The sequence below is a fragment of the Strongylocentrotus purpuratus genome, unplaced genomic scaffold (genome assembly GCF_000002235.5).
Source record: "Strongylocentrotus purpuratus isolate Spur 01 unplaced genomic scaffold, Spur_5.0 spur5_scaffold_16, whole genome shotgun sequence".
In the NCBI taxonomy this organism is placed as follows: domain Eukaryota; kingdom Metazoa; phylum Echinodermata; class Echinoidea; order Camarodonta; family Strongylocentrotidae; genus Strongylocentrotus; species Strongylocentrotus purpuratus.
Window position 1 is genome coordinate 21,659,941 of NW_022145601.1, and position 26,533 is coordinate 21,686,473.

General features: G+C 36.9%; 1 protein-coding gene across 7 annotated transcripts in view; it reads right to left on the reverse strand.

The window, feature by feature from the left end:
* The window catches only part of abcb4 (ATP-binding cassette, sub-family B (MDR/TAP), member 4), a 49,319-nt gene extending 25,616 nt beyond the window's left edge, over positions 1-23,703 (reverse strand). For 2 of the 7 annotated variants that reach the window (XR_004064286.1, XM_030986483.1), the window contains exons 1-6: positions 23,578-23,703; positions 5,002-5,227; positions 3,562-3,622; positions 2,550-2,828; positions 1,773-1,906; positions 866-942 (exon numbers count right to left, since the gene is read on the reverse strand). Coding sequence is in view for 6 of the 7 variants with exons in the window: in XM_030986483.1 (XP_030842343.1) it covers positions 866-942; positions 1,773-1,906; positions 2,550-2,828; positions 3,562-3,622; positions 5,002-5,227; positions 23,578-23,608 (808 nt within the window). In the remaining variant the exon portion in view is untranslated. 7 annotated transcript variants of the gene reach the window in all.
* Between the last annotated feature and the right edge of the window lie 2,830 nt (positions 23,704-26,533).

Consider the following 26,533-nt stretch of genomic DNA (forward strand, 5'->3'; position numbering starts at 1 on the left):
TTAGTGTGACGTGAAATGTATATATTCTAGTTTGCAGAGAGCAGTCAGGAGGGATAATGCTCCCCATACCAGCTAATGGACATCGCGAAGTAGCAGAATAATTCATTGTCAGTTAGCGATGGGTTGACTAGGACATGCCAAACAGTGGTAATTTGGGAGTAGGGTAGTTGCTTGGATTTCAAATTAAATATTAAACACCGGCAAGCTCTCAGACTCTTCATTTTTCGTTATAATGTCAATTACATAGTGTTTATTTTTTAATTATTCGTCATGTGTGTCGCCGATTTACATTAAACAACATGGAAATTATCATATGATATGAAGTAGGATCATTGCTCTACTGCATGAGCTATCAAATAAACACAGACACTAGTCTATTGGTAAAGTGAGGATAAAAACGCAAAAGTCGGACGTGCGCTTCTTTTAGAAATCCGTTCCCCAATCTCTTTGACGAAAAATAGAGATTTTTTTTATTTGTATTTTCATCGATCGATGATTTTTGTTTTCCTTGAATATCTTTAAACTAATTAATACTTGCCACATCACTCTATGAAGCCTCAAAACAAAATGAAATATTTACCATAATTATACTTCATTTATAAATATGAAACAAAATGATAATCACTCATGTATGAAAAATTCGACTTTCTTGGATGAAGATATGATTCATACGCTCAAATGAAAATGAAATGAAGTTGCATAATAGATTCACTTTTAGTATACTTCATTACCATCATTACTTTGGTCATCCTGGGCCCCATTTTCCATGAAAGCACCCCCACCCCCCCCCCCCCTCCTCCCGTCCTTGCGAAGACCCCTCTTTTCTGTGCCTATAGCCGTCCAATAAAAATGACATGACACTCACCAGCCAAGAATAGAGAGAGAGATTGCAGGCAGAGAGCGATCTTGTCTCCGAGTCCATCTTTCACTCTCTCCATGTCGCTGTAATCGAAAGAAATAAAGAATGAATGAATGAATGAATGAATGAATGACCGAATGAATAAATAAATGAATGAATGGAAAAATCACGAGTGAGAATCATTACAGATCTATTTGTAGAGACGTGTTTTAATAAAAAAAAATATTAAAAAACACGATATTGCCAGCTCCACATCATGATGGTTAAAAGGAAAGAAAGAAAAACAAACTAGAATTACTATAATGTCCGTCTCATGCTCGAATATCAATCAACTTTCCAGCTTCTAGATTTTGAGACCTGGTGAGGGAGCGCGCATAGAAAGAGGAAAAATCGTCACTTAATTACAGTGACACTGTCATCTTGTTATCAAAATATATAAAATAAGAGACTTAAAAGATTACATACGGGAAAGAGAGGTAGCATTTGCCCGAACATTTTAAAGGGATCCGGTAACTTTGTCTCAGATTCTGAAACAAAATCCTGGATTTAGCTCATGCTGCAATGATTATTATAAACCTTTAGATCAGTCAGGAAATCCATGACTTTTACAAGCCGATCGCCTGTCTGATTATCAAGATATTTATGATTGGAATTACAAATTTTGAAAACCGTTCGCCGGACGGTTTTCATAACACTACAGTCTATTGGGGAAAACGAGTATGGTAAAACCGGTCACTCAAAGATTTTTACTTTTTTGAGGCACTTCTTGATCATTTTGAAGCGCGATTTTTTTAGGGCTTCAATATTACACCATACCACAGACACTGATAACACGTAGGGCCGTGTATCTCAGATTTTACATTGTTAAACGATCCCTTTAAGACAAAAATAATCGAAACTGTCGCAAACTTACTCGGCCAACCTGGACGTGAGTTCACCACTCTTGTGAACATCGAACCATTGGATTTCCTGATGCAAGATGGCGTTGAAGAAGGCCTGACGAATCTTATAGATCTGCCTCTCGCCGGCAAGAGTCCACATCGATGACTGTTAAGAATACAGATGATGAATCGTTAGAAAACACAGGACCGAATTTGCCGACATGACTTGTGTGCCAGAACTTTCAAAATGAGCTAATGAAAAAATAAAATCTTACCGTTCCTAATATTGCCAACAAAAGACATACGCTAACAACTGTTTTTATTTTCATTTTTGACAAGCGGTTTGTAACCCTCTACCGATTGTAGATTGGGATTGTGCAACTTTATGTCTGTCTCCAGTCGTAGTTACTCAGTATATCTGATCGATACAATTCTGTACAAAATTCCTCTCACACACACTAGGGTTCTATTACGAAATCTTAATATAAATCCTGATCTGAAGTCTCCTGAGCCCCGTGACACAAAACTTAGCAATTGATTGTGCAATTTTAAAAAAAAAATGCGACTGATTGCATTGATCAATCCGCGCGATGAATCGCAAAATTTAATCTCTAGACTATTTGTTACGGGACCTCGCTTGGCCCTGTTGCATAAAACTTGCCATCAATAACAAACGCAAACTTTCCAGGTCAAATTTGATCTCAGCCAATCAAATGCCACGATTTCCGTATCTTTTATGACAATTATTGAAACTTTTTATTTGAAATAATTTTTATGAAACAGGGCCGTGGTCAAAACTTTCTGCTCACCTGCAGGTATGCCATCACCATGACACCTATGCCAATGTAGGTGAATATGACGGCGTACATTTGCATCTGGTTATCAAACTCTTTGGCCGGATCCAAACCCGGCGGTAAAGTAGCCGTGAAATCCGTGGTGTTCGTGGTATTCAACTTGTCGAAATCAACGAACTCGTCGATGAGACCGCCGAAGACGATGTTGAGCGCCGGCCAGGCACAGCCGTGGCAGACCGCGGCAAAACAGCCGATAAACATGAAGAGGCCGTCGAGACCCGTAGCATAGCGAAACTGTTGCACAAAGAACAAAAACACGCAGGTTACCACTTACCAGTGAAAATATTGGGTTTTTTTAAGTTGGCGATGCTGATAGTAGTGCGATAATGAGGATGATATTGATGACACTTATTTATTTATTGGAATAAAGAGGAAGGAAGTAGACCTAGAGGGAGACCCAGAATCAACCGGGAAGAGAATGTCAAGAACTGGAGTGGATTAAAACTGCAAGAGTGCACCAGAATGGCAGAAGATAGAGTGAAATGGAGAGATGTTGCAATCAACCTCCGAACTGGGAGAAGATACTTAGATAGATAAATAGATTTATTTATTTGATTTCCAGGTAGAAATGACAACACAGAGCATATAACATTAAAGCGTTACAACACAGTGAAAATGCCACGAGCGGATGATGATAGGGGTAGTGGTGATTATGGACGGAGTGACAATCAAGTTTATCATGTTAAAGGTGAAGCGAAGGAAAATGAGGAGATGATGATGATAATGATGATGATGATGATGATGATGATGATGGTGGTGGTGGGGGTGATGAAGATACTGGTGGTGATGGTAATGGTGATGGTGATGATGATGGTGATGATGGTGATGGTGATGGTGATGGTGATGGTGATGGTGATGCTGCTGATGATGCTGCTTCTACTGTTGAAGATGGTGATGTTGTTGATGACAATGATGATGACGATGTTGTGATGTCACTAAACTCGATCATAGAAAGTATCATACTCACCAATCTCGTGAAAGGGACCTGTGGCTTCTCTTCCTCTTTCTCGTTTTCCTTCTCATCACTCCTGAAAACGGATCACACACAAATCAAAAAGTCAATCGAATTTCGCCCGGTATTCTACCCCATTAATTCCCTTCTGAAAGGTGTGAAAGTCCCGACTGCTCAGAAGCCTTGAGCTACTTAGCTTTAATACTCAAACGTTTTCTGAACATCAAATGGAAGTAATATATCGATATTTCATATCCTTATTCTTTAAGCAGTGACTCTTTTAAGAGGGTCATATAGACGCCTATAGTCTGGTTCTTAAGTGTAATTAGTGAGGTTTATAATCCAGCCATCTGATTGGTCGAATTGCATTCATAAACTTCAACTGTTCCTGTAAAATTCTCGGTAACCATGCATAAAACATTTCAATATTTTTAATAACCATGGTTATTAAAAACAGTTGGTCAGCCTCCATGGTTACCCCATATAGGTTTACATGTTAAAAAATGGTTTGAGCGATGGAGGATGCCGTATGTGTGCGAAGGATTGGTCGGTAATTTCAATACAATTGAATCTCGATCGATCTTACCGACAATTTTATCTTGCATTGTTGACATGAAGACGAAAATAAACTTTCAAAAACAAAAAAACAACATCTGCCGATAGATCTTGATCTAAGTTCGTGCCAATATGCATTGCAAAAGTAAAAGAAGAGTCCGTATATGGAGCTTTTGCGAAGCATTCATCACACGCGAAGCCGGTTTCAATCCATTTTAATGAATATATTGGAGAAAACTGCCAAGCATGTTAACGGCGGCATAGCCGAGTGGTCTAAGCGTTGGTTTTCGGTACACCTCTTGTTGTACGCAAGGGTTCGAATCCCGTCTTCGACAAAATGATAAATATTTTTAATTTTTCATTTTTTAGTCTATTTTTTTTCGGCATATAAAAGTATTAATGACTGCTTTAATATTCGAGAAATAGTTGTTTTCATACGCTCTCGGGAAGGTTACAATTGGGCTATTCCCCTCGGCAAGCCTCGGGGAATAGCACAATTCTAACCTTCCCTTGAGCGTAATAAAACAACTATTTCTCTCAAAGCAGTCATTAATACTATAATAGTCGAGTCGTAATAGTCTCTAGCTTGGAAACTCTGTGCTCCTGTGCTTCGGTGGTCCACTGATGGGTATGTATCGTCCCGGAACTCTCCGCTACGATCATCTTAGACCATAATGTTGTAACTTTGCGATTGGCTGGGCTACTTGCTGCCAATCTGGCTGAATGATTTGAATTATTTATTGTGTCACAGAATATTTCACTGAATGTCATTCGATTGTCATATTATGAGGGGGAAAAATAGTTATTTTGTTTTCGTTTGAAATAATTCATCATCACAAATTCATGAGAGTAAACTTTTTCACTTCGAAGAATATCAAAAAAGAAAAGTCAGTTTCTCACTTTTCCTCTCCCTTGATGGTTCCGTTGGCGGTGTCCTTTCCATTGGTTGCACCGTAGTTCCCATTCTTGAACGCGACCTCAGTGCCGTCGTCGTCGAGGCCTTTCGTATGTCCGTTTTCCACCACCATCCCGGCAGTCTTCGGCTTCTCTTCGGCTAATATCGTCTTTTGTTCGGCTGCTCGTGCTTTCTGTTGTTGGAGCAATGGGGTGCGCTCAGGCGATTCACCTGTAAAAAAATAAAAATGATAAAAATGAAAATAAAATAATGACAACGATGATGGAATGAAGATGGTGATTATGATGGTTAATCATCATCAGCAAGTTCTTTGAATTATCTATAACATAGTTAATACTTGAAAATTGAGCTGAAAATGAACTTGGAGGCATTGAAGAGACTCGTTAATAAACAAATTAACTGAATAGGGCACGATTAGTCACGGTATTGTGTTCTTGAACAAATAATTTGACAATGTTTAATATGAAAATATTATTAATGTTATTTCTTGATGAAAATGTACTAGATAAGATATATAAAAACTACACATAGATCACCTCGCTCACCGAATATGAGTTGTAGCTTGCCAGAATATTAGAAATGTTAACATTCTTGCGGGGCGGGGGGGGCAGTACCGCACCGCGCCCTATATTTGTTTATGGTCAAGACCCGCCTCGTACATGCTCACGATAAGTTTTATCTAATGTACATAATAGTATACCCTTGCATCCCTTAGATGGCATCGCCTCGTACGGGCGGTTGGATGAATAATTCGCAGATAGAGTGAACATTTCCGTTCGCATCAACGAGTTCTGAAATTTGATAGCATTCTAGCTTTAATGATCAGTGATCACGTCTTTAAAACTTAACTCACAAATTACAAACGTTATCATGTTGTACTATTGGCCTTTAATTTGGCTGAGAAGACTCTTGATATCATTATGCAAGACATTCCAAAAGTCAAGTACATTGGTGAATGAGCAATACAACCTCCATGTTATAAACACCTTGGTATATATATGTTTCGCAATAACAGGTTGTTTCAATGTCTTCCAGTTTTAGCTTCTTTTCAATAATAATTACTTTTCCCAGTCCTGTAATACCTAGATCTATAAAGTCGAACCTATACAGTCTATAGAGACGACAATCTTTGTTTGTTTGTCTCTTTGAATGAAGTTTATTTCTGCGTTAAATAACGAAATACAAAATAATTGAAAAATTACAGAAAACTATATAAACACATTTTCAGACATCACCACATTACGTCAGTTTAAACGCATAAAGAAAATGTATGGGATATTAACAATTTACATTTAACAAAAACGCAGCCATCATGAGCGAGTTAGTTGATGTCGATGGCGCCTCAAGCAAGGTAGAAAGGGCGACGTAATAGGTCACGAGGGAGCAGTTCAAAGAGCAAGTGCAGTGGGAGTGCATTTCGTTGTGGTTGAAATGTAGTCATGAGTTGTTTTATGGTGGTCTGTGTAGACCATCTGCCTTTAAAGACCGATGTTAGTGCCTCCTTTGAGGGGGAAAACTGTATGAACGAGATTTTAAGGAGGGCGGTAATGATAAGATATTGGAATGCAGAGCAGGGCACCACACTGCATAACACTTGGCGTCAATGGTAACTTTGCCATTGATTTCATTTTCATTGGCTGTTGAGTGGTGTTGCCATGGTAATTAATATTGATAGCAAAGTCATCATCATTGGTAGGTTTTATGCAACGGGGCTCAGAACGATGACAAATATGTGTGAGAGGGAAAGAATGCCGGATAGGGGCGAAGAATTAAAGAAAGGCGGGGAGAAGGAACGAAATAATGTTATAAGAATATAGAAGCTTGAGATTAATTTCAAGATTGATTTTATAGACAAATTACAAGACTAATTCTCAGAGTAGTGTATCAAACACGATGAGCATAACAAAGTTATACAAAATACAAATTATTTAACCTGGTTTATCCATGGTGGGTGCCGCCAAATTATCTTTACTGAAGTATTTCTTAATAATCCCGAATCACTTGGAGCCCCAATTCCATATTCAAATGAAAGATATTGAATCCAATGCTGACGTCACGCACAAAAATCGAAGGCCCGTACGTAAGTATTCCACGACATCAGATCTTTACACAGTAACTCCCCGTGCGTTAACCATTCGAAGACGAAATCACAACTCAAGAAAGATATGAGAGAAGTCACCGTGATTCCTTAGTAATGTTAGGCCTTCTTAAACCAACGGGTTTCCACAAGAGAAATTCGCCCTATATAAGACTCAAGGAACCTGTATCATTCCACAGTAACTTCCGAAGCTTTGTATTATCACTAGAAAGCACAACTCCATCTAAAAAGAAAGAAGTAACCGTTTGATGACGTCACGCCTTCACCGAGTTTCTAGTGTATACAGTATACAAATATACACTGCCTTGAGAGGTTCTGGTTAAAACTATGCGCAAGAGGTGACTCCAATAGTACTATTTGCTGAGGGGCGCAGCCCCGAAGCAAATGGTACTTTTGGAGTCACCGAGGCCCATAGTTTAACCAGTACTTCGAATAGAAGGCATGGTATATTTGTTTTATATCCTGCAACAAAAAATTATTTAAAAAAAAAAAAAAAAAAAAAAATTTAGAACAAAAAAATGTTAAATTTTATCTAAAAAGATTTGAAATATTTTGTTTTCATTAAATTAAGATTTGAAAAAAAAAATTGATTCAATTCAAAAAAAAAATTCACATTTTTTTTCAACTCCCAAATAGTAAACCAAAATAGTACTCTCATATAGTACTTTCTAAAAATAGCTCAAATATTTTTGGTCATGTGACGAGCTCTCAACCAATCAGAAGCCAACAAATTTTTGATGCAGGATATAAAAGAAATTAGCCTATTCAAGTTTCGGAACACCTTATCACTCCACAGCAACCGAGTTGTCGGTGCGTTTCTGTAGTTCGTATGTCACAGAAAGAAAATGTGACTATAATGTAAACAGAGTTTAGAATTCGTGCAAACAGTCGACACAGCTAGTCCCGCATACTAATTTTGAATAGTCTTCTTGCGTCGTTTAGTTTCGTATTGTCTGAGCGTATCTGCCGTAGTTTACAGGAGGGATTAGACTGCCCCGCAAGGTCACTGGACTGTCTGGACAGGTGGTTATCTCATCAACTCAGCTCTCAGTTAACATAGGAAAAAGATGGTCACCGATTAGGCATTGTATGTTATCTAGAGGGCGCAAGTAGCTACAAGTAGTGCAGTGGGCTTTTACAAGCGGGAGTTTAAATATCCTCATTTTGTTTACACGACGAGCATTTCATCACTTCCTTGCTGCATTGCATGGGAAATAATGTGTGATATTTCGTCATATTTAGACAATAACGGAAGGCCGGACAATCAAAAAGTTAATTGTGTTAAAGTTAACGAGGGGAAGTGATAAAATAAACATTACCCTTTGACACACATGATGACGTTGGATAAAGGAGTTTCACTTTTATTCACATGACGTGTAATAAGAGATCGGTATCAACTATCAAACGTAAGAGGCGTAAGATGTCCTATCAGACTCATTAGAGATCGGTGTAAACTAAAAGTTTGAAAAGGAAACGAAGTGCATAAGGACTGATGATCGAAACGAATTTCTGAAAAAATTGAACCAAGACATTTCAAGAGACTTTGCGTCATCTTCTAAATGGGCATAACTCTATATGGGACTGTTTCAGGGACTAATTACATAATCGGAACACCAATTTAGGCACCATGCAGAGTTGCAGACATGAGGCGCATTTATACTGTCAAATACCTCATTTTGAAAAGTCGCGATGTTTCGTGCACCCGGTTACACTTGTGCTGAAACATCACCGACGGAGCTGTTCAGCGATGTTTTGGCGTGTTTCGGTTGGTAATGCGCATGTGCAGTCTTCCCGACCTTTGACCCCGGCCTGCTATAAGATTTTTAGCGCGCGCAATTTCCAGCTAGCGCTATAGCTAGCTAAATAGCGATTCATCCCATGCGCATGCATGCGATATGTTTTGTTTATCTCGCGTGTAGTATTTGAGGCAAAAGTGGATAAGTTACGAAGTACGGACTACGGCTGCTGATTCAGTTTTCCCAAATTCAATCGAAATCTAGTAGTAAAAACGATATGGGAAGGTTAAGAAAATCATCGTTGTTAATTGGAATTATGAGAATTCGCCGACGTCGATTAATTAATTAATCTAACAAAACACTCAAATACTACTACTAGACAGATATGGCCAGACGGGAATAACGAAGATTGAATAAAGGATGAGTTAACGGAATTGGAACAAACGGAGCTGAATGAACGGATAACACGCGCGACGATGGAAATGCTATAAATATCACACGGGAAGAACGTGGTTTAAAAGAGCGCGGGTAACAATCCGGAAGTGCCGGAAGACACGTGCCTAACATCGCGATGTTACAACTGCGAGCGGTTATACTTGCCAAACACGCCAAAACACGCCAAAACACGCCAAAAGATCACACTTCGTTTTGGAATGTTTGGGGCTTGGCATGTCTGCCGGTAAAGCGTAGTTGCCCTTGGTAACATCGCGGCCAGGCTCCGGTTTGGCATTTTTTGGCGTGTTTGGATGACAGTGTAACTGCCCCTCATGGCCTACCATTGACTTTTCAAATTCCCACTACACTGATTTCTTGATCTGAGTCTTTGCGGTGGTTAACTATAGAACGTTGACTAAGATAGGACTGTTTAAATGTATTGATGTTCCTTTCCCTAGTGACAAGGTATTCCATTATATACACAACTTGTTGCTATACCAGGCAAGCGTCGGAGAAGGGTTGTCAAGAATTACCTGTGTTCGAAAGGTATGCGTACAATTTGAATATACGCTAGTAAACCGGTGACCGGTAGGATTTCCCCCATGCCTGTTTTGGGGTAGGGTGGGGAGGGGGGGGGGGCGTCAAACAAACAAATGAACTAGACCCTTCTACAACATTAAAGGTAAAGACCAGTTATGGTCATGCGATTGCATTGTGAAAGAAACGTTGTGGAATTGATCAGAAAAGGTTGATCATCTAGCATCTAGCATCTGCAAGGTTCTGGAATCATCAAAATGATAAGAAATTTGGCCCATTCTTCGTAAAGTTACAAGCACTATACACAGAAAGATGTATATGGGACTACCCTATATCTCTCACAGACCATGAGAGAAACAAATTTACCAAATATATGAATTAGTAGGCGGTTTCCCGGCAAATTTTTTATCATCATGTATTAGTCAAAACATATTCTTTCACATGATTGGTAATGAGAGCTTCCATTTCATTTTTTGAAATTGGGGCGTTTCCAATACTGGTCTTTACCTTTAATCCTGAGAGAAATTCTACCTTGTAACTCGCAAGCTTCGCTATTTCGACCAAGCGACTCATGAGAAGGGTTGTGTGTCCGGACACAACAAAAATATAGTCTTCTCTTTGACCCTGTCCGGGTTTAACGCAAACCAATTCTGTCCTTCATACTGTCTTAATATAACGATTAAACGTCTTGTTAACTTCTTAAAATAACTTTTTATTTTACATCAAACCGTCCAGATAACCAAACAGTCCGGACACGAGCATAGAAGACATACCAGTATACGGCGAGGCCATGTAACGAAAGTCGCAATGGTTGCTCGCATTAGTCGCATATGGTATCTTAAACTGGTTTTTAAGGAAGGCCTAACCGACATCATCAAGAAGTTCATAATAATTAAAAGCGTTCTAAAAGACGAGCAGGTGTGATGCAATGTCCTCCTATCACGGTCAAACATCTAAAACTAAATGATCGCTTTAAATTTTACAAGTTTATGGAAAAGATGGTTAGATAAATTCACTGGAAGTCAGTGACGGGAACATACAGGAAACATAAGAATTCCTCAAGTAAAGTAAAGATGAGAATTTTACTTGAAATAGAGCGAAAATCAGTGTATTTCGTTCGTTGATATGTGCTCCGCTTGACACGACATAGACTGGCTTTACCAAAGCCTTTAACAACATGTTAAAAATATCTTTAACTAGACTCTAGACGGATTTTTCCGTCACAGGATATATTTATTAAATCTGCCACGTTCTATAAACAACGTGAATGCTTTGGAAATCATAAAATAAAACTTTAAAATTAGCAACATGCAATAATATATTGAACTAATTATTATCTTATACGGGTGATAATATCACGAACTAGTTGTTTATCTCACCAATTCATGTTCTCCGTCCAAAGATGTTTTCTATCAATTATTATCCACATAAAACCTCAAACTCTCCCAGCTAGCTAGCTACAAATTAACTTGAATTGAAGCTACACGTACAACCCCATTCATAATGACGTTCCTGATGGGGGCATGTTCATACGCATAGAAATCTGCGCGTAACAAATAAAATAGCGCGTCCTACGCAGACTGTAAAGCCGTGTTCATACAATGCTTTTACTACACATGTACACCATTGTGTGAACAGAGAATTGCTATGGCGGGGATGCTAAGCTCCAATGTAACATCATTCAGTAGCATTACTGTAAATATTATCTTGGCATAGATTTTATTACTGACGCTATTTAATCCGAAGAGATAGCCTATAGCCTAGGCTACATCCGGGCAAGTTGCTTATCCGGACAGTCGATTACAAACGGTAATTTGAACTTTTGAAGAAGTTAGATAATATTTAAAGAACGTGATGGTTAGTGCTATTTTTGGTGCATACATTTCGCTAAATCCAGAGGCAAAATTGATAGCTGTATACCCCCCCCCCCCCCCCTTCATTCTAACATGGAAAGCAACCAGTCAACCAAGCAACGAGACCGTCAGAATGGGCGATGGTGTGGAAGGGCCGGAAATCTACGTTGCCCCCCCCCCCCTCACATCCGATCAATCTCCTTCCCCTCCCCCTTTTTCACTTCAATAGGGCATGTGCCCCCCCCCCCCCCACATGCATACCCGTTGTGGCTATGCCAATGTAAGCTTTTAAGCACTGTATTCACACTAGTATCGCGTGTCCATTGCTGTGTCGCCGTGAACAAATTGTTGTTTCGTGATGTACTACGTTGAAGTGCACCACTCGAGTTGATATTGTCAATGATTGACTGACTGAAGGATATCCGAAACTGTCCTGTCACAATTAATGACAGATTCTAAAAGTAAATGTCATGACGGTCTAGAAATGATCATTGGCCTATTATCATTATTATGAGCAGTGGCGTAACGTGGCTTTAGCCATTGATGGGGGCACTGGTATAGTTTGGGGGAACCTGGGGGAGGGGGCGGGGTGTTTCATAAACTAAAATCGATTTCGACCTTAAAAATCAAGGTCGAATCAGCTTTAGCTTAAAACTGATACTTTTGATTTTTTTTTTTTTTTAAGGTCAGTTTTTATTCTTTTCTCTCTTGAAACAAATTATAATCATAGTACAAATTACAATTATCATATGTAACTCTCACTGCAAATGTGATGACATTATAAATCAGTATACATTTTTGTCTTACAAACGGCTTCAAAAGAAACTTACATAGTTAGTTCCTATACATCATATTTGAAACAAAAATTCATATTTTCAAAGAAAACATATGCAGTTGTATAATCCAAATTTTTTTTGTTTTAACAATGTAGCAACTTATACTTTTGTTTATACTGTTGTCCTGAGAAAAAAGTTTTCTCTTTTTGTTAACCCTACCCTACCCGACCTCTCCCTTATCCCCCTCCCCCCCCCCCCCCCCTCCCCCTCTTAACTGGTGGACGACTGGCTCTGGGTTCCAATTGTTTGTCTAATACTCAGGTTTTCCCATTTAGAAAAATGAATAGTGAGAGTTCCCCTCATTGCTGCCAATTTCCTTTCTTCTACTTTATCCCCTATTATACTATTCTTTATTTCATTAAAAGAGGGTGGTTTTTTAAGTTCTCTATTTCTATAAATCAGATATTTAACAAGAATTAAAACATGATTCATTAATTGATATTTTCCTTTATTTCTCTCCTCTTTCCCATACAGAATTTCCTCCAAACTACAGTTTCATCAAATCGATTTTGAAGTTAAAATCGATGTTCTTTTTTTAAGATCTGATCGATTTTAAGATCGATTTTCAGTGTTGCTAAGTGAATGAATTACGAATCCGTCGAGTACATAAATGGGAAGGATGTAGGGGTGTGTCTGATCATACCCCCCCCCCCCCTCTAAAAATAAAAATAATAATAGGAACCACAACTAAAACTTTATCTCTGTAGAGTCTGTACAGATGAGCCTATATTATCACAGAACATCTAAAATTGGTTTGATTTATTTTCTTTTGTATTCCATATACAACTTCCGGTAATATAACAAACATTCAATATATTTAGCCGTACTTTCTGACAATGAGTCCTAAATAAGCAAATATACATGCCAATTATTTTTTTAAAAGATGAATTGTCAAATTACCATATTTTATAAAACTTTATAACAATAATACGGAAGAAGGACCGCCCACCCCATTCCCCTGATCAAACCAAATCTGCCACTCTCTCTCTCTCTCTCTCTCAATCTAAAATAATAATAGTAATAAAGTGACCACTGACGTGACTCCTCTGGATAGTGATAATGGGGGGGGGGGGGAATAGAGTGAACATTCACTATCTTCTTTTCTAGAGAGCACTCTAAAATGAATTAACATTCCCTCCTTATAAGGTTTTGGGTCGGTCGCAAAGGGCAATACAACATGTTTTTCTTTAGTCTTCCCCAAACAGAAAAGTAGGTGAAGTACGCAACTGTAAAACCATAAAAAAAAAATACATTTGTATTCATGCCAATACTGAAGTCTGAACGATCTTTTGTTGGATTCCGTGCAGTTATGTCCTGAACGACACACCTTTCTATAAATGAATGGAAAATGCCTTGATAACTGGTATGACTACACTATATTACTAATGGAAGTGATACTTAGTGCCATCATTAAGTGATTATATCTCGAAAATCTTCAGTTTTGGGGCAGGAAATATGTGAAAAAGGGAACGTTGCACGGAATATTCCTTTCTTCTATTTGAAAAACTAATGTTGTTTTGCTTCTGCGCCGTATCCAGGGGGGGGGGTGTACTCTTCTTTTTCTCTTTAGTGGAAGAGGTTGTGAAAGTTGGACATCACAACACGACACACACCATTGACAAACCTTGTGTTATTTCTATTAATAGCATTGCACTTCGCAGCAATAACAAATCTATATCGCGGCACAGGTGTACACGAATATGCGGGAAAAGCGTGTTTTCATTTGGCATACTCTCAAAAGCAATATCTAGCGCGATGATAGCACAAATGACGTTGACTATTCATGCATTGATTTCAATTCTATCATTTCTATGAGTCCATCAGCCCATATACCACGGCTAGCTACAATAGACTTTTACGTCATGGCATGCCATTATTCAATGGCAAATAGGCAATGCAAGTCAAGTATGTCAACCGAATGTATCTATTTCCTTACTATTTACGCAATTATACATACCACATAATATAAAGAGCATATTGATTATACCACTTAATATATTATAAAGAATATGTTGATGATACCACTTATATAAATGATGTGTTAGTTGTGGTGTATTTCATCATTATGTACAAAGTAGGCCAATAATCATAAGGAACTGCATGCTTACAGTGGTATTACCAAGGACATATCACAGCGAGCTCGTTGTGATATCTCTTCGCTATTACAGTACATGTGATCAAACTGTATTATCTATCAATCATCACAAGCAAAGATTCATATTCTGATAATAATTATGTCTATAGGCTTTACTTGGATAAAAAGTGCAGGAGCGAAACCACAAAGTTACCAACATAATCTATTTGACCTATGAGAGTAATATATCATTATTCTACGTAATAATCTGTTGAAATACACTGTGTCGACTGGCAGGAATTAATTCCTTGAAATGCTAGAGCGCCATATAATGGCAGCATGATGCTAGAGCCAGGGTATTTGTGTAGCACCAAGAGCGTCAAGTCTGATGAGCGCTATCTAGAACCCAGCATTGTTATTTGTATTTTGTTTGTATTACATAGAAAAGGCTAGCATTCTGTCTACACAGAGAGCCGTATAATTATTCTTCTTCTTCAGTAGCAGTACTACAGGCCGCTGTCAGGTGTATTGTCGTACTGTTGAGGTACAATGCAGATGTAATATTATGTGCAATGTATGATAAAACGTACAGTTAAACCAAGAAGTTACTTCTTGGTTAAACTGCGTGCGAGTAAAAATTGTACTGTATCTGTATCTGTCCGTGACGTACAATCACCAGCATCTGGTTGTCGTGTAATGAGTGAGCCCAATATGAATTGTAATCAAAAGGCGAGATGCAAATTACTCAATCCTGCGCCATTATTGCAGACACACACTGGACGCCTTCACCAGACTTCATACTTATTTCCAAGCAAAGAAATATACAATGCCATCGCATCATTCTATTTCCGAAAAATCAACTCAATGGCACTTTCAGTTTCAATGTCCCATAGATGTCATGTTCAGATTACGTCATACGAATAGTCATATTAATGATCGCAAATTTCAATTGATGATCATGACGCACAATTAATTAGAATGTTGAAATTTCTTAAGTACTTGCGATTGGGTTATACATGTATTTATTGGGTAATATATATATTCGGTAGAAGAATAAGGATCATTTTGATACAGGCATACACGTCTGGCACCGTAGTATACTAAGATTACAATTAGGATGTTGAAATTTCCTATATACTTGCGATGGTGCTATACATGTATATATCGGGTAATATATATTCGGTAGAAAAATAAGGATCATTTTGATATATACAGGCATACTCTCTCTCTCTCTAAAAAAAAGAGTGAATTTTCACTCTATTTTCACTTTTTTGGAAGTGACGTCAGTGATCACTTGTTTAGGAGTGAATATCGATTGATTTTAGAGTGCTCTCTGAGAAGAAAAGAGTGAATGTTCACTCTATTTTCACTACATTTTCACTCTCCAGAAGAGTGACGTCCGTGATCACTCGATTTTTGTTTAGAGAGAGTACAATAAGATTACACACCAATGAGCTGAGGCTACCGGAATAACCAGTGGGAAAAAAAAAACTGACCAATTCGGGTATACACATGTCTCTATTGGTCTAAAAATTTCGAATAAATACAATATAACCTCCTCCCCAAAATAATAAAAATGGTCATTACGTGAAGCAAACATGATGATGTGCTGAGCTGAGGGTAGTGCAAATGAAAATTGGCCTTATCTCTCCGAAGTTAGAACTCGAAGCGAGTACAGCGTCATGTACGCCTACTGGCAGTGCGCGGTCTATAGCTTCATGAAGATAACAACATAAATGTAACCTCTCACCAGGACTTGGGAGACACTTTCCATTCGACCTCCCCATTTCCCCAAATAATCTAGACATCACTTACCTTCATATAATTTTAGTTAAGCCAAGACTTAGGCTTTGAAGACTATAGTCGTTATATAATCCTCACAAAACGACTGTCCATGCGTATTGACTATGTGCAGTCTCCGTCTATTTTGTACGGGGCCGATGGTTACTGTAAAGCTGCTTTGCGGCGCCGAGCGAATGCTGTTCATTGTCTTGAAATACAGTTACCTGGGTATATAACGGTACACAAATCGCATCGTTCATTATTTTGTGTGTCGTAGCTAGCGTACCACACACCATAGACGTCTATGCACACACGCAGGATCGGGGAAACAACCATCTCTCTGATTACGTAATATTTGTATTGCTTCCAAATATCGATGCCCCAGCACTTATATGGTAGTCTAAAATTTCAGACCATATTTGGACATTTAGCAACCAGATGCATCTTCAGTTATGTTTCATATATATAGGAAAACAACAACAAAAAGACAACAACTTTCATTTTGACTGAGGGATTATTAGATCATTAGTCGTTCTTTTGAGCACATCAAAATATGAATCAGATCATTGTGTTGTTCTATTAATAGGCCTATATTTTTTATCTATTAAAGATCACACATTAGGAACTATGATAAATGTTTTGGGGCATCGAAGTACAAAGACAGTCATCTGCCTCTTATGAAATATTTCCGAAAAAAAACTAAAAAACTATAGGCCTACAAAAAAATATCGAAATTCAGAAACTTCAATTTTTCTCTATTTTCAGTTTTGCGTCTTGAAATGTGCTATACACTGTCAGAACATAGTCAAAATAATAGTCTGCATACATAAACTCTAATTTGACACTTAATACAATTCCATAAAGTCTTGAACCGAGCCTAACTCTGTCAGCCTCTTGTCATGTCAGTCAGGAGTAGCTCACTATGAACATGACTGACAAAGAAAGCGGACAAAATATACAGTACCTCAGGTAGACAAAGAAACATCCCTTCACTGCCATTATGTAACAATGTGTAGAACAGGTGTCACATGCATATTCACCTTTTTACATAATAGCAGTGAAGGGATGTTCCTTTGTCTACCTGAGGAACTGTATATTTTGTCCGCTTTCTTTGTCGTTATGTTCATAGTGGCTACAGCGCAAAGCCTATGTATTGTAATCTAGTCTCCTAGCGCAGACTCTCTGATGTACGGACTGACGAAGGTTTGTGCATACAAACTGTCATACACGAATTTATGTCGTAGCGTATCTAGGCCTATTTGTTTGTTCACTTTAGTCTTGCTTTTCAGACACCTGCCTCGCATAAATCGCCTGGCTGGCAGAAGGGCGTTAGCTCGAATTTCAGGTCAATAATGAAACTTTAAGTAGAAGGGCGTTAATACTAAATCGCCTCAAACTTTTATAAAACTGACTTATTTCCGAGAAAAAATTGTGTCCGTGTTCTACTACAACATTTCTATCAGTCTTTTATGTTCTAAACCAATTTTCGGGACGAAAAGTAGTTTAATATGAAACAAATTTTTAAATGCGAATAATTCGAAAAGTAGTTTTCGAGTCGCTCGCGCGCTAGCGCCCTTCTGCCACCCGGCCGATTAATGTTTTTATGCCCTATCAACATGGACAGGTATCGCCACTATTGGTTTGATTTGGGGGAAATTATTGTTTTATTTGACTATTAATAAGTTTATTTTATTTTTTACCTATTTATTCACGTGTTTCTTTATTTATTTATTTATTCATCTATTCAACTATTTAATTATTGATTTATTTCCTCTTAATTTGCTCCAAAACGGATGATACAGGAAATGTAATGCCATGTTAGTTCCCTACAATAATATATAACAATTTATTTAAAAAAAATAACATTGACGGATCATGCGGATGGAAACGGGAGGGAAAAGGCTAAGGATATCTAAATATTGTGTCCCTTGTCCATAACGATAGTGAGATAGAGATGGAGAGAGAGAGAGAGAGAGAGAGAGAAAGAGAGAGAGAGAGAGAGGGGGTAGAGAGAGGGGGTAGAGAGAGACTAGAGAGAGAAGGGGGTAAGAGATGAAGGCGATGTAGGAAGATAGGTCAGTGAGGGGAAGGGTAGGGAGATAATATCCATAAAAAGAGGGAGATGTGAGAAAGAAAGAGTGGAGGAGAGAGAGAGAGAGAGAGAGAAAGAGAAAGATCGAGAGAGAGCGAGAGAGAGATACGGACAGTGTTTAAGATATGATCTTACAGGTATTATCGTATGGCTTAAAATATGTTAGTTACGGGATTTCTTATATAAAAAAATGCAATGGTACCGGTATGCTATCATATTCATATCCATATATTATATTCCTTCTCATATAAAAATTATAGTTTGTATTCGGATATTCATGATATAAGCAAAAAATAATAAACAAATACAAAATAAGTATAAGAATAGGCATAACCGTATATGGAAAAGCGCTGCCATCTGTCATACCCTATAAGGAAGACACTACGAACGTTGTCAGACGTAGTCATAAATATTCATTGTCATGAATTTGCTCTGTTATACAAATATGCGCCAAGTTGAAGGCATTTAGATTCATATACGATTGACAAAAAAATACAAGTGAGGCATAACGTTTACTTCTCTGTAGCCTAAGGTTTATTTACATACAAAACAAATCTCATCTAAACCTCTCCAACAAGGGCGGCACTAAAGCCTAATGTCTTTTTGATACATGCATTTTATTCTATATTCATGTTTTTGATTGTTCGAGTCTTTTAAATCCCCAATGCACTATATAGCTACTTGCGCCCTCTATATAGCAAACAATGGCTAATCGGTGCCTCTTGGTCCCCCATGATCCCCTTTTCTTATGTTAATTGAGAGCTGATTTGATATTATAACCACCTGTCAGTGACCTTGCATGGAGGTATAATCCCCGTGGCCAAAGTAGTACAGACGGGCTTTAAAGAACTAAATAAATCACTTATTGTGACATTTGAAACATAAAACTGAAATTCAACAACTTCTTTATTAAAACGCGTTTATAATTTAACACACGGTTGCTGCGAATACATTTTTCAACTTTCTTTGATCAAAATTATTATGTATGATCTTTTTATGCCATGTTTCCTTTACAAAGCAAAATATTTATGAAATATGACAATGATGCGATTTCCATGGATGATAATAAGACATCATGGTCCAGATCTATGCACTCCCAAACTCAATGAAATAATGTTAAACCTTAAATTCATTTGAATTCAAAACATTTCTGTCAGAGTACATTGTTTGGTCTTTTCCCATTGCTGATAAGATATTCAATATTATTTCCAGATGTCTATAAGCATCCATATCCTTACTTCATAACTCCTGTAATTTCTGTGCCAGACATAATTCATATCAACATATTTTCATATTCATTCTCATCATCATTAGCATTGATAACATCTTCACCATCATCATCACCACCATCATCTTATTTAAATTCTTTTAATCATCCACCCCCCCCCCCCCCCGGGCTATCACGCTATCAAGCGAATGCTTATTATGATAGCCCCTCTTTTTTAAGAGTTATTCATGAATAATTCTTATAGTGTGTTATCAGTTACGTTTTGTATTAATGCCAACATTTCCATTACTATTATATTATGTTTACGTTCAAAATATGATATTTTTGTTTAATTATGTTGTATCATTGAAATGTAATTTGATTTGTTGGTTTTGCAGAACAATTCAAATTCAAATAACTAGACTTGAATTCATCGCTTCGACTAATAACGTATCCTCATATTTTACATCAAGGATGCATGTTCAAGATTTCATATCTTATAACTAAATGTTTCTCCCATTATGGTCTATTCATATGTCAAGTTTAAACTGCGTAGCATTTATCATTATGGATTTATGAAAGATAGATTGACACAATATGACGATTGACCCTGTACAATAACCAGTTACACCTGAAATTCAAAAAAATAATAATTCGCAGAATTCAGAATAACTGCATCTTTACTAGTAGCAATTACTGTGAAACAAAATATGATATTGATATTACCTTATTTCGAACCCTCGGCTATGCACAGCTAAAAATGCGATCCTGTTTGTTCATTCAATGAAATTATGCCAATTTCTATAATGTACAACTCCTTTGAAATGCGTCCACTGTCAAAGCGCGGGATAAACTTATGCAATGCGGCACAAAATGTCGTCTTAAACTCTTATCGATATCATGTGGTCACTAACAAGGATCGTCTGGTCATACTAACTTGCTCCCCAAAAGCGCGCGCAGTCGCTATAGGTCACAATCTAAATACAGATTAGATAATATGCACGATAAAATATATCGTGCAGAGGCAGGGTCATGTGAGATAATATACCTTATCACCTTGCCAAAATGAGATGTAATGCCGAATGAAATGAAGGTATTTGTCGAGTTATCGCTCTTTTATTTGCACAATGTAAATAGCCCTTCCCGGCGTTACATCTGGCTTGTAACTTGCAAAGTCTGCATGTAAGACCGGGCTTGACCAAAGTTCAAACTAAATAAAGTATTGCCTGATATTCGCTCGTATATATGGTTATACATATCGGTGAATTGAAACGTATTTACTCTCGCATATCATAAACCGACCAATAGAACATGCATTTTTATTTAGCTTTCAAAGATAAATATTGCAATTACTACGACACATTTCGAATCTCTCATTTTTTATGATCATAATACTTATGAACGTTTTTAAAAATTGTATTTAATTTGGATATTCCATTCACATATTTCTTGTAAATGATCAAGGATGATTCTTGAATGATCAGTAAATATTTCATGGCGATACCAATTAATTTGTATTTTACCTGTTTATATACTTGTGTATTTATCTATTTTGTTTTTGATGCTGTTATTTGTTTTATCATTACCAAACAGGGCCTCATGGAAGACCACCAATTTGGTGATATGTGCCACCCTGTATAAATATCAGAAGTAAATAAATAAAATAAAAAGATTGTGTCTGACCTGTAACATTATATCAATAGATGCGCATACACGGCCATGCTCAAGGAGTGATATTTATAGCGTTGATATCACGAGACAAAAAAATTATTCAAAAGTTTGATGAACATTGATCAAGCAAACAAATAACATAAAATATCGAGCAACATATTCACGCAGTCAACGTGAGTGAAAATCTACTCTGTTTAGGAGTCATAATTACTATGATCACTTTTTTTTGGAACACCACATTGACTTTAAAACATTCTTGAAGAATATGCTTCAATTTCAATCACATGTAATTATTAATGCGTTTATTAAAAAATTGTATAATATTAACAGAATTATCAGAGGGTACAACTACTTTTAATGTTAATAATATATATATGTTTGAGTTATTACCTCTAGTATATATACGTGTATTTATAAATAATTTAATGTTGATAATCCTCCGTCACGTATACACATAATAATTAAAACAATTGAAACAATCCTTGAGAGTTCTCTTCTTTTACTATGACCGGTTTCATTTTTAATTTCTTCAGATAGTGAATTCAAAATAATTAAAATAAAAATTACAAACAAATGCAACAAAATATGTACACCTAATGCGTTATGAAATATTTTTCTTTAATCCAACGCCAAGTTTCAGTTTCTGTCCGTCATTTTATATAAAAAGGTACGAATTCAAATTCTGGATTTATTCCTTTTGCACATCTTGATATATGTTTACTCTCATTTAGGAAATGATATTGCGCCATTTTAGCACAATGCGCTGATTATACGTATTGTTTGTATAACAGTTCGTTGCACTTGTTTGTAATTTGTAAGTTTGAATTCGTGATCTGAAGAAATAAAATTGAAACCGGTCATAGTGAAAAAGATCTCCCTCTCAAAGATTTTAATTTCAATTGTTTTAATTATTATTCATATGTATATATATATATATATATATATATATATATATATATATATATTTATATATATAATTCTACTTCTTATGTTTCAATGATTACTCTTACATGTAGCTTAGTCATTTATTTATTATCATAGATAGTGTATCCAACGGGGTGGGGGGGGGGGGGTACTCGCATATTAAGACATACGGGGGGGTGTCGCTCTAATGGGTAACTTTTTCACAAAAATCCCTAAACATGGGTCCCATTTTAACAAAAATACCATTAAAAATGGGTCCGTTTTGGGGGCAAACCTCAACTAGTTATTGCTCTTTGTTGACTCCACTTAGCAAATATAAAATTATTATCATGCTGAAATACAATTTTACTTTTTTACTTATAAATAAATTTAATGTAGAAAAAAAAAAAGGAATTCAGTGGAATCCAATCCTAAAATAGAAATTCAAACCACTACTTCAGGGTGGATTCCACTATAATTCGGAGTGGATTCAACCAATCAAAACATAAATCAACCCCCAATATCATGAACATGACTCTTGAACGAGTGGATATCCACCATACTCTGCATGCGCTATTAAAGACAGTAAGATTGAAAGCTAAGGTAAAGTATTGAAAAAACAATAAAATAAAACAAATCAATCAATCATGATACTGATGCTTTCTCCATGCCGATGCAAGTATGAGGATAAATTTGAGTTCTGGTCATGCGATTGCACTTTAACAGTAACCTGTCTAGAAGAGATTGTTATTAAAGTTTGGGCGTGTAGCAGTAGCACTTTGAGGTTCTTTTAATCATCAAGACAGTGATTAGGAATAGATTCAGTTTAGCTGAAAGCATCTACCTAAGGCCTTAAAAAAAGACGTTGTATTGCCCTTTGCGACCGACCCCCAAACATTGAAATCTACGGTCGGCTTTAAAAAAAAAAAATCCGACCGACCGACCCATTTTGGGGCACCTAAAAGGCAATTATACATCTCTTTTGTTTAGGCCTATATGCTGAAATTTACATGCCCCGTACTGACTAAACACAGAGGTGTGTATGGAAATACACGTATAATTATATGGCATAAAGATAAGTCCATGCAGGGGTTGGAATGTATTCAAACATTATTTATATTCCTTGTAATAATTTATTTCGAATATGCGGGCATTTGAAGAGCGATTCCTTTCATCCGACTTTTTTCATGATAATCTTTCACACTAAAAAAAGAAATAAAATTTACTAATATAGTTATAAAATAAAATAATAATAATAATAAAATATAAAAACGGTGCTAATAAGCGCCTACCACCGAAGTCTCTAAGCGCTAAAAGTATAAGAATTTAAACTTACAAATTATGTTTCTCCTCTTACAAAAACTCATTGAACAACCTTCTCTTCAATATATCACTTAGTCTGCTTAGGCGTAGAATTCGTACTGGCTGAAAAGAAGATGTTGATAGGGGCCATCAGTTCCAAATTTCTCGAGAAGTCTGTGTCCTCAAATGTCATTCGTCGCTTTATAACATATTGCTTAGCAACATGTTAGAAGAGGGTTGGGCCCCGTTGGCCTATAGGAGCTCGGCTATTGGTCAGTTTGACTGATGAGTCATAGTTTTACTGAGAACGGCTCACGCCATATGACACATGTCAAAGGTCGAGGTTAAAAAAGTTGTAATGAAAAATAGGTGTAAGTAATAGCACTATTCAAACTTGCATCTCAACTATAGGTCATACAACTTTCTTAATTCCCCGAAAAAAATATGAAAGGGTCAAACCTATCCTCCATGGGATTAAGCCGAGCCAAGATTTCCTTCTTGCTGTACATGATTATGAAAAGCTGTTCAAATACACGCATACTACATGAATTATTTCTTCCCGATGTTTGTTTGTTTGTTTAGTTTTATTTTGTCTATCAATTTGTTTGTTTGATTATTTGTTGTTTCAATAATTGCGTCATCCTTAAAACCGGATCGTCGGGGAATCCCCGAAAAAGACTGGCAGGCTGCCAGAAGAGTAAAAGTATGACTCACTGGCTGGTCAAAGCATGGTCAGAGTGACCAAAAGCCTGACCATACAGCAAACATAATTATGAACACCAAAGTGTAAATAACGCGATCTAGACTCAGAAGAGTCTTTGCTCTTTAGAGGCCCTACATGAAAATATGCTATCCATGATATATTTTGGGTAGTGCCCCAAGGGGGAAGGCACTTACGGTAGGGAAAAATATGAGTGCCTCAAAAACATCAATGTTAGAGGATTAGTATTATTCCAAAGCAATAATGCGATCTCATTTCACAGCATTTTGGACCCAAATTCATAACTTCCGGCTGCCTCACGTTTGTGAAGAGAAAACTCGAAATTATCCGATGACGTAATCCCACTAACTTCTTAATACCCTTTCTTAACATTACACTTCCGCTCAACTCGGTTTTATCGTTTTACAAACACGATTATCTTTATTCTTCTTTAGTTGTCGTTCTTCTCGAGGATGCGTCATACTTTCAAAATATTTCGTAAGAACGTTTTCGTATGAGAAACTAGGATGACTATGAATGATTTTTGATGGTTTTTATCTCGATTTTCTGCATTTCTGAATGTTTCTTGCCATCTCCCCTCATCTGTAATATAAGGACCCCCTTTGTCTGTCCCTTCCATCTCTCTCTCTGTCCGTCTCTCTCTCTCTCTCTCTCTCTCTTTTTCGTCCCCCTTCTCTCTCTCTCTCTCTCTCTCACTCCCCCCCTCTCTCTCTCTATCTATCTCCCTATTACACCTCTCCTTTTAATTAGTTAAAAATAAATTAATTTGATCAATAAATTTATGGAATGTCTATATGTTTGATTTTTCATATACGGTCATATTTTGTATTAATTCTAATTGCAATTGTATTGTATCTTTGTGAAATGGATCGCAATTCAGCCGTTGGCTGCGATGAACTTTTTAATAAACCATTTCTATCTATCTATCTATCTATCTATAAAGAAAGACGATGATTTTATTGAAAGAATAAATTATTATGATGAACATGATTGTTTATGGGCCTACTATGGACCCTATGTGGATGTTGGGGGTTCTTTCTTTTTCACTTTTATTTTAACTTTCCTAATTGATCTATATGATTATGATCATACTTTGAAGGAATAAAAATCGAATAAAATCGTTAGCATAACCAGTTATAAACATTTGATTTTCTAAATATATTTTTAGATCCCATTCTAATTACTCTCCAAAAGAATTTTAAAAGAATACATGCAAATAAACGCAAAACGATTTAACTAATATGAAGTTTTATACAGCAAATACAAAAACAAAACAAATATACCTAGTTTGTCATTTCTCTAAATTATTCAATTAGACAAATGGTCTACCGAGAAAAAAACATGGAAGTTGAAATTCTCTCAAGGACCTATGTCTTTGGTTCCTTTTTTTTGGTGAACATTTATATTGATATTACTTTTCAAAAAGAAACGTATGTTGGAACATTCCATTTCTCAAGAAATCATTGTCCCAACACTTTCCCCATTGAAGTTTGAATGTTAAAACTCACATGCGTGTTATCACTGCCACTGGGAAAACATTGTGTATTTTTTTTTTTTTTTTGGTGAAACGAGCGACTCTGTATGGGAAAGAAGCAACTCGAGCCTCGTAGGTAGACTACGTTACTTGATATGAATGCACTATTGTGTGGACAGAAGCCTGCGTGATGCACCTGACGTCATGTTCTATTTATAGACCATTAGTCTCCTTCTCGTCATACTTGGCAACGTGGAGGAGACCTTGCAAATCTTTTATCACTGATGTGTTACGTTATCTTCTCTTACCCACCCCACCTCTCTCTCTCTCTCTCCCTCTCTCTCTCTCTCTCTATATATATATATCTCCCCCTTTTCTCTTTCTTTCTTTTCATCTCTCTCTATCTCTCTCTCGCGTTCGCTCTCTCTCTCTCTCTCTCTCTCTCTCTCTTTCTCCCTCCCCTCTCTCTCTCTCTCTCTCTCTCTCTCTCTCTCTCTCTCTATCTTTACTTGTATGTGGCTGTTATTCAATATTAGACTCGTGACTTCATGAACTATTTCGTAATACCATTTTAGGGGGTGGGTAGATAGGGTTAACGCTTCCTTCGTTTCTTTCAATGCATACAAATTGTTCATATTATAAACCGTAACTATGTAAATAACGAGACATCCGAAGAATCATGTGATGTTTCATCATACGTTCAGAGATGCATATTAGATAGAATTAATGACAACAAAAAGGCTTTTTTTTATGAACTATTTCGTATTATCATTTTTAGGGGTTGGGTAGATAGGG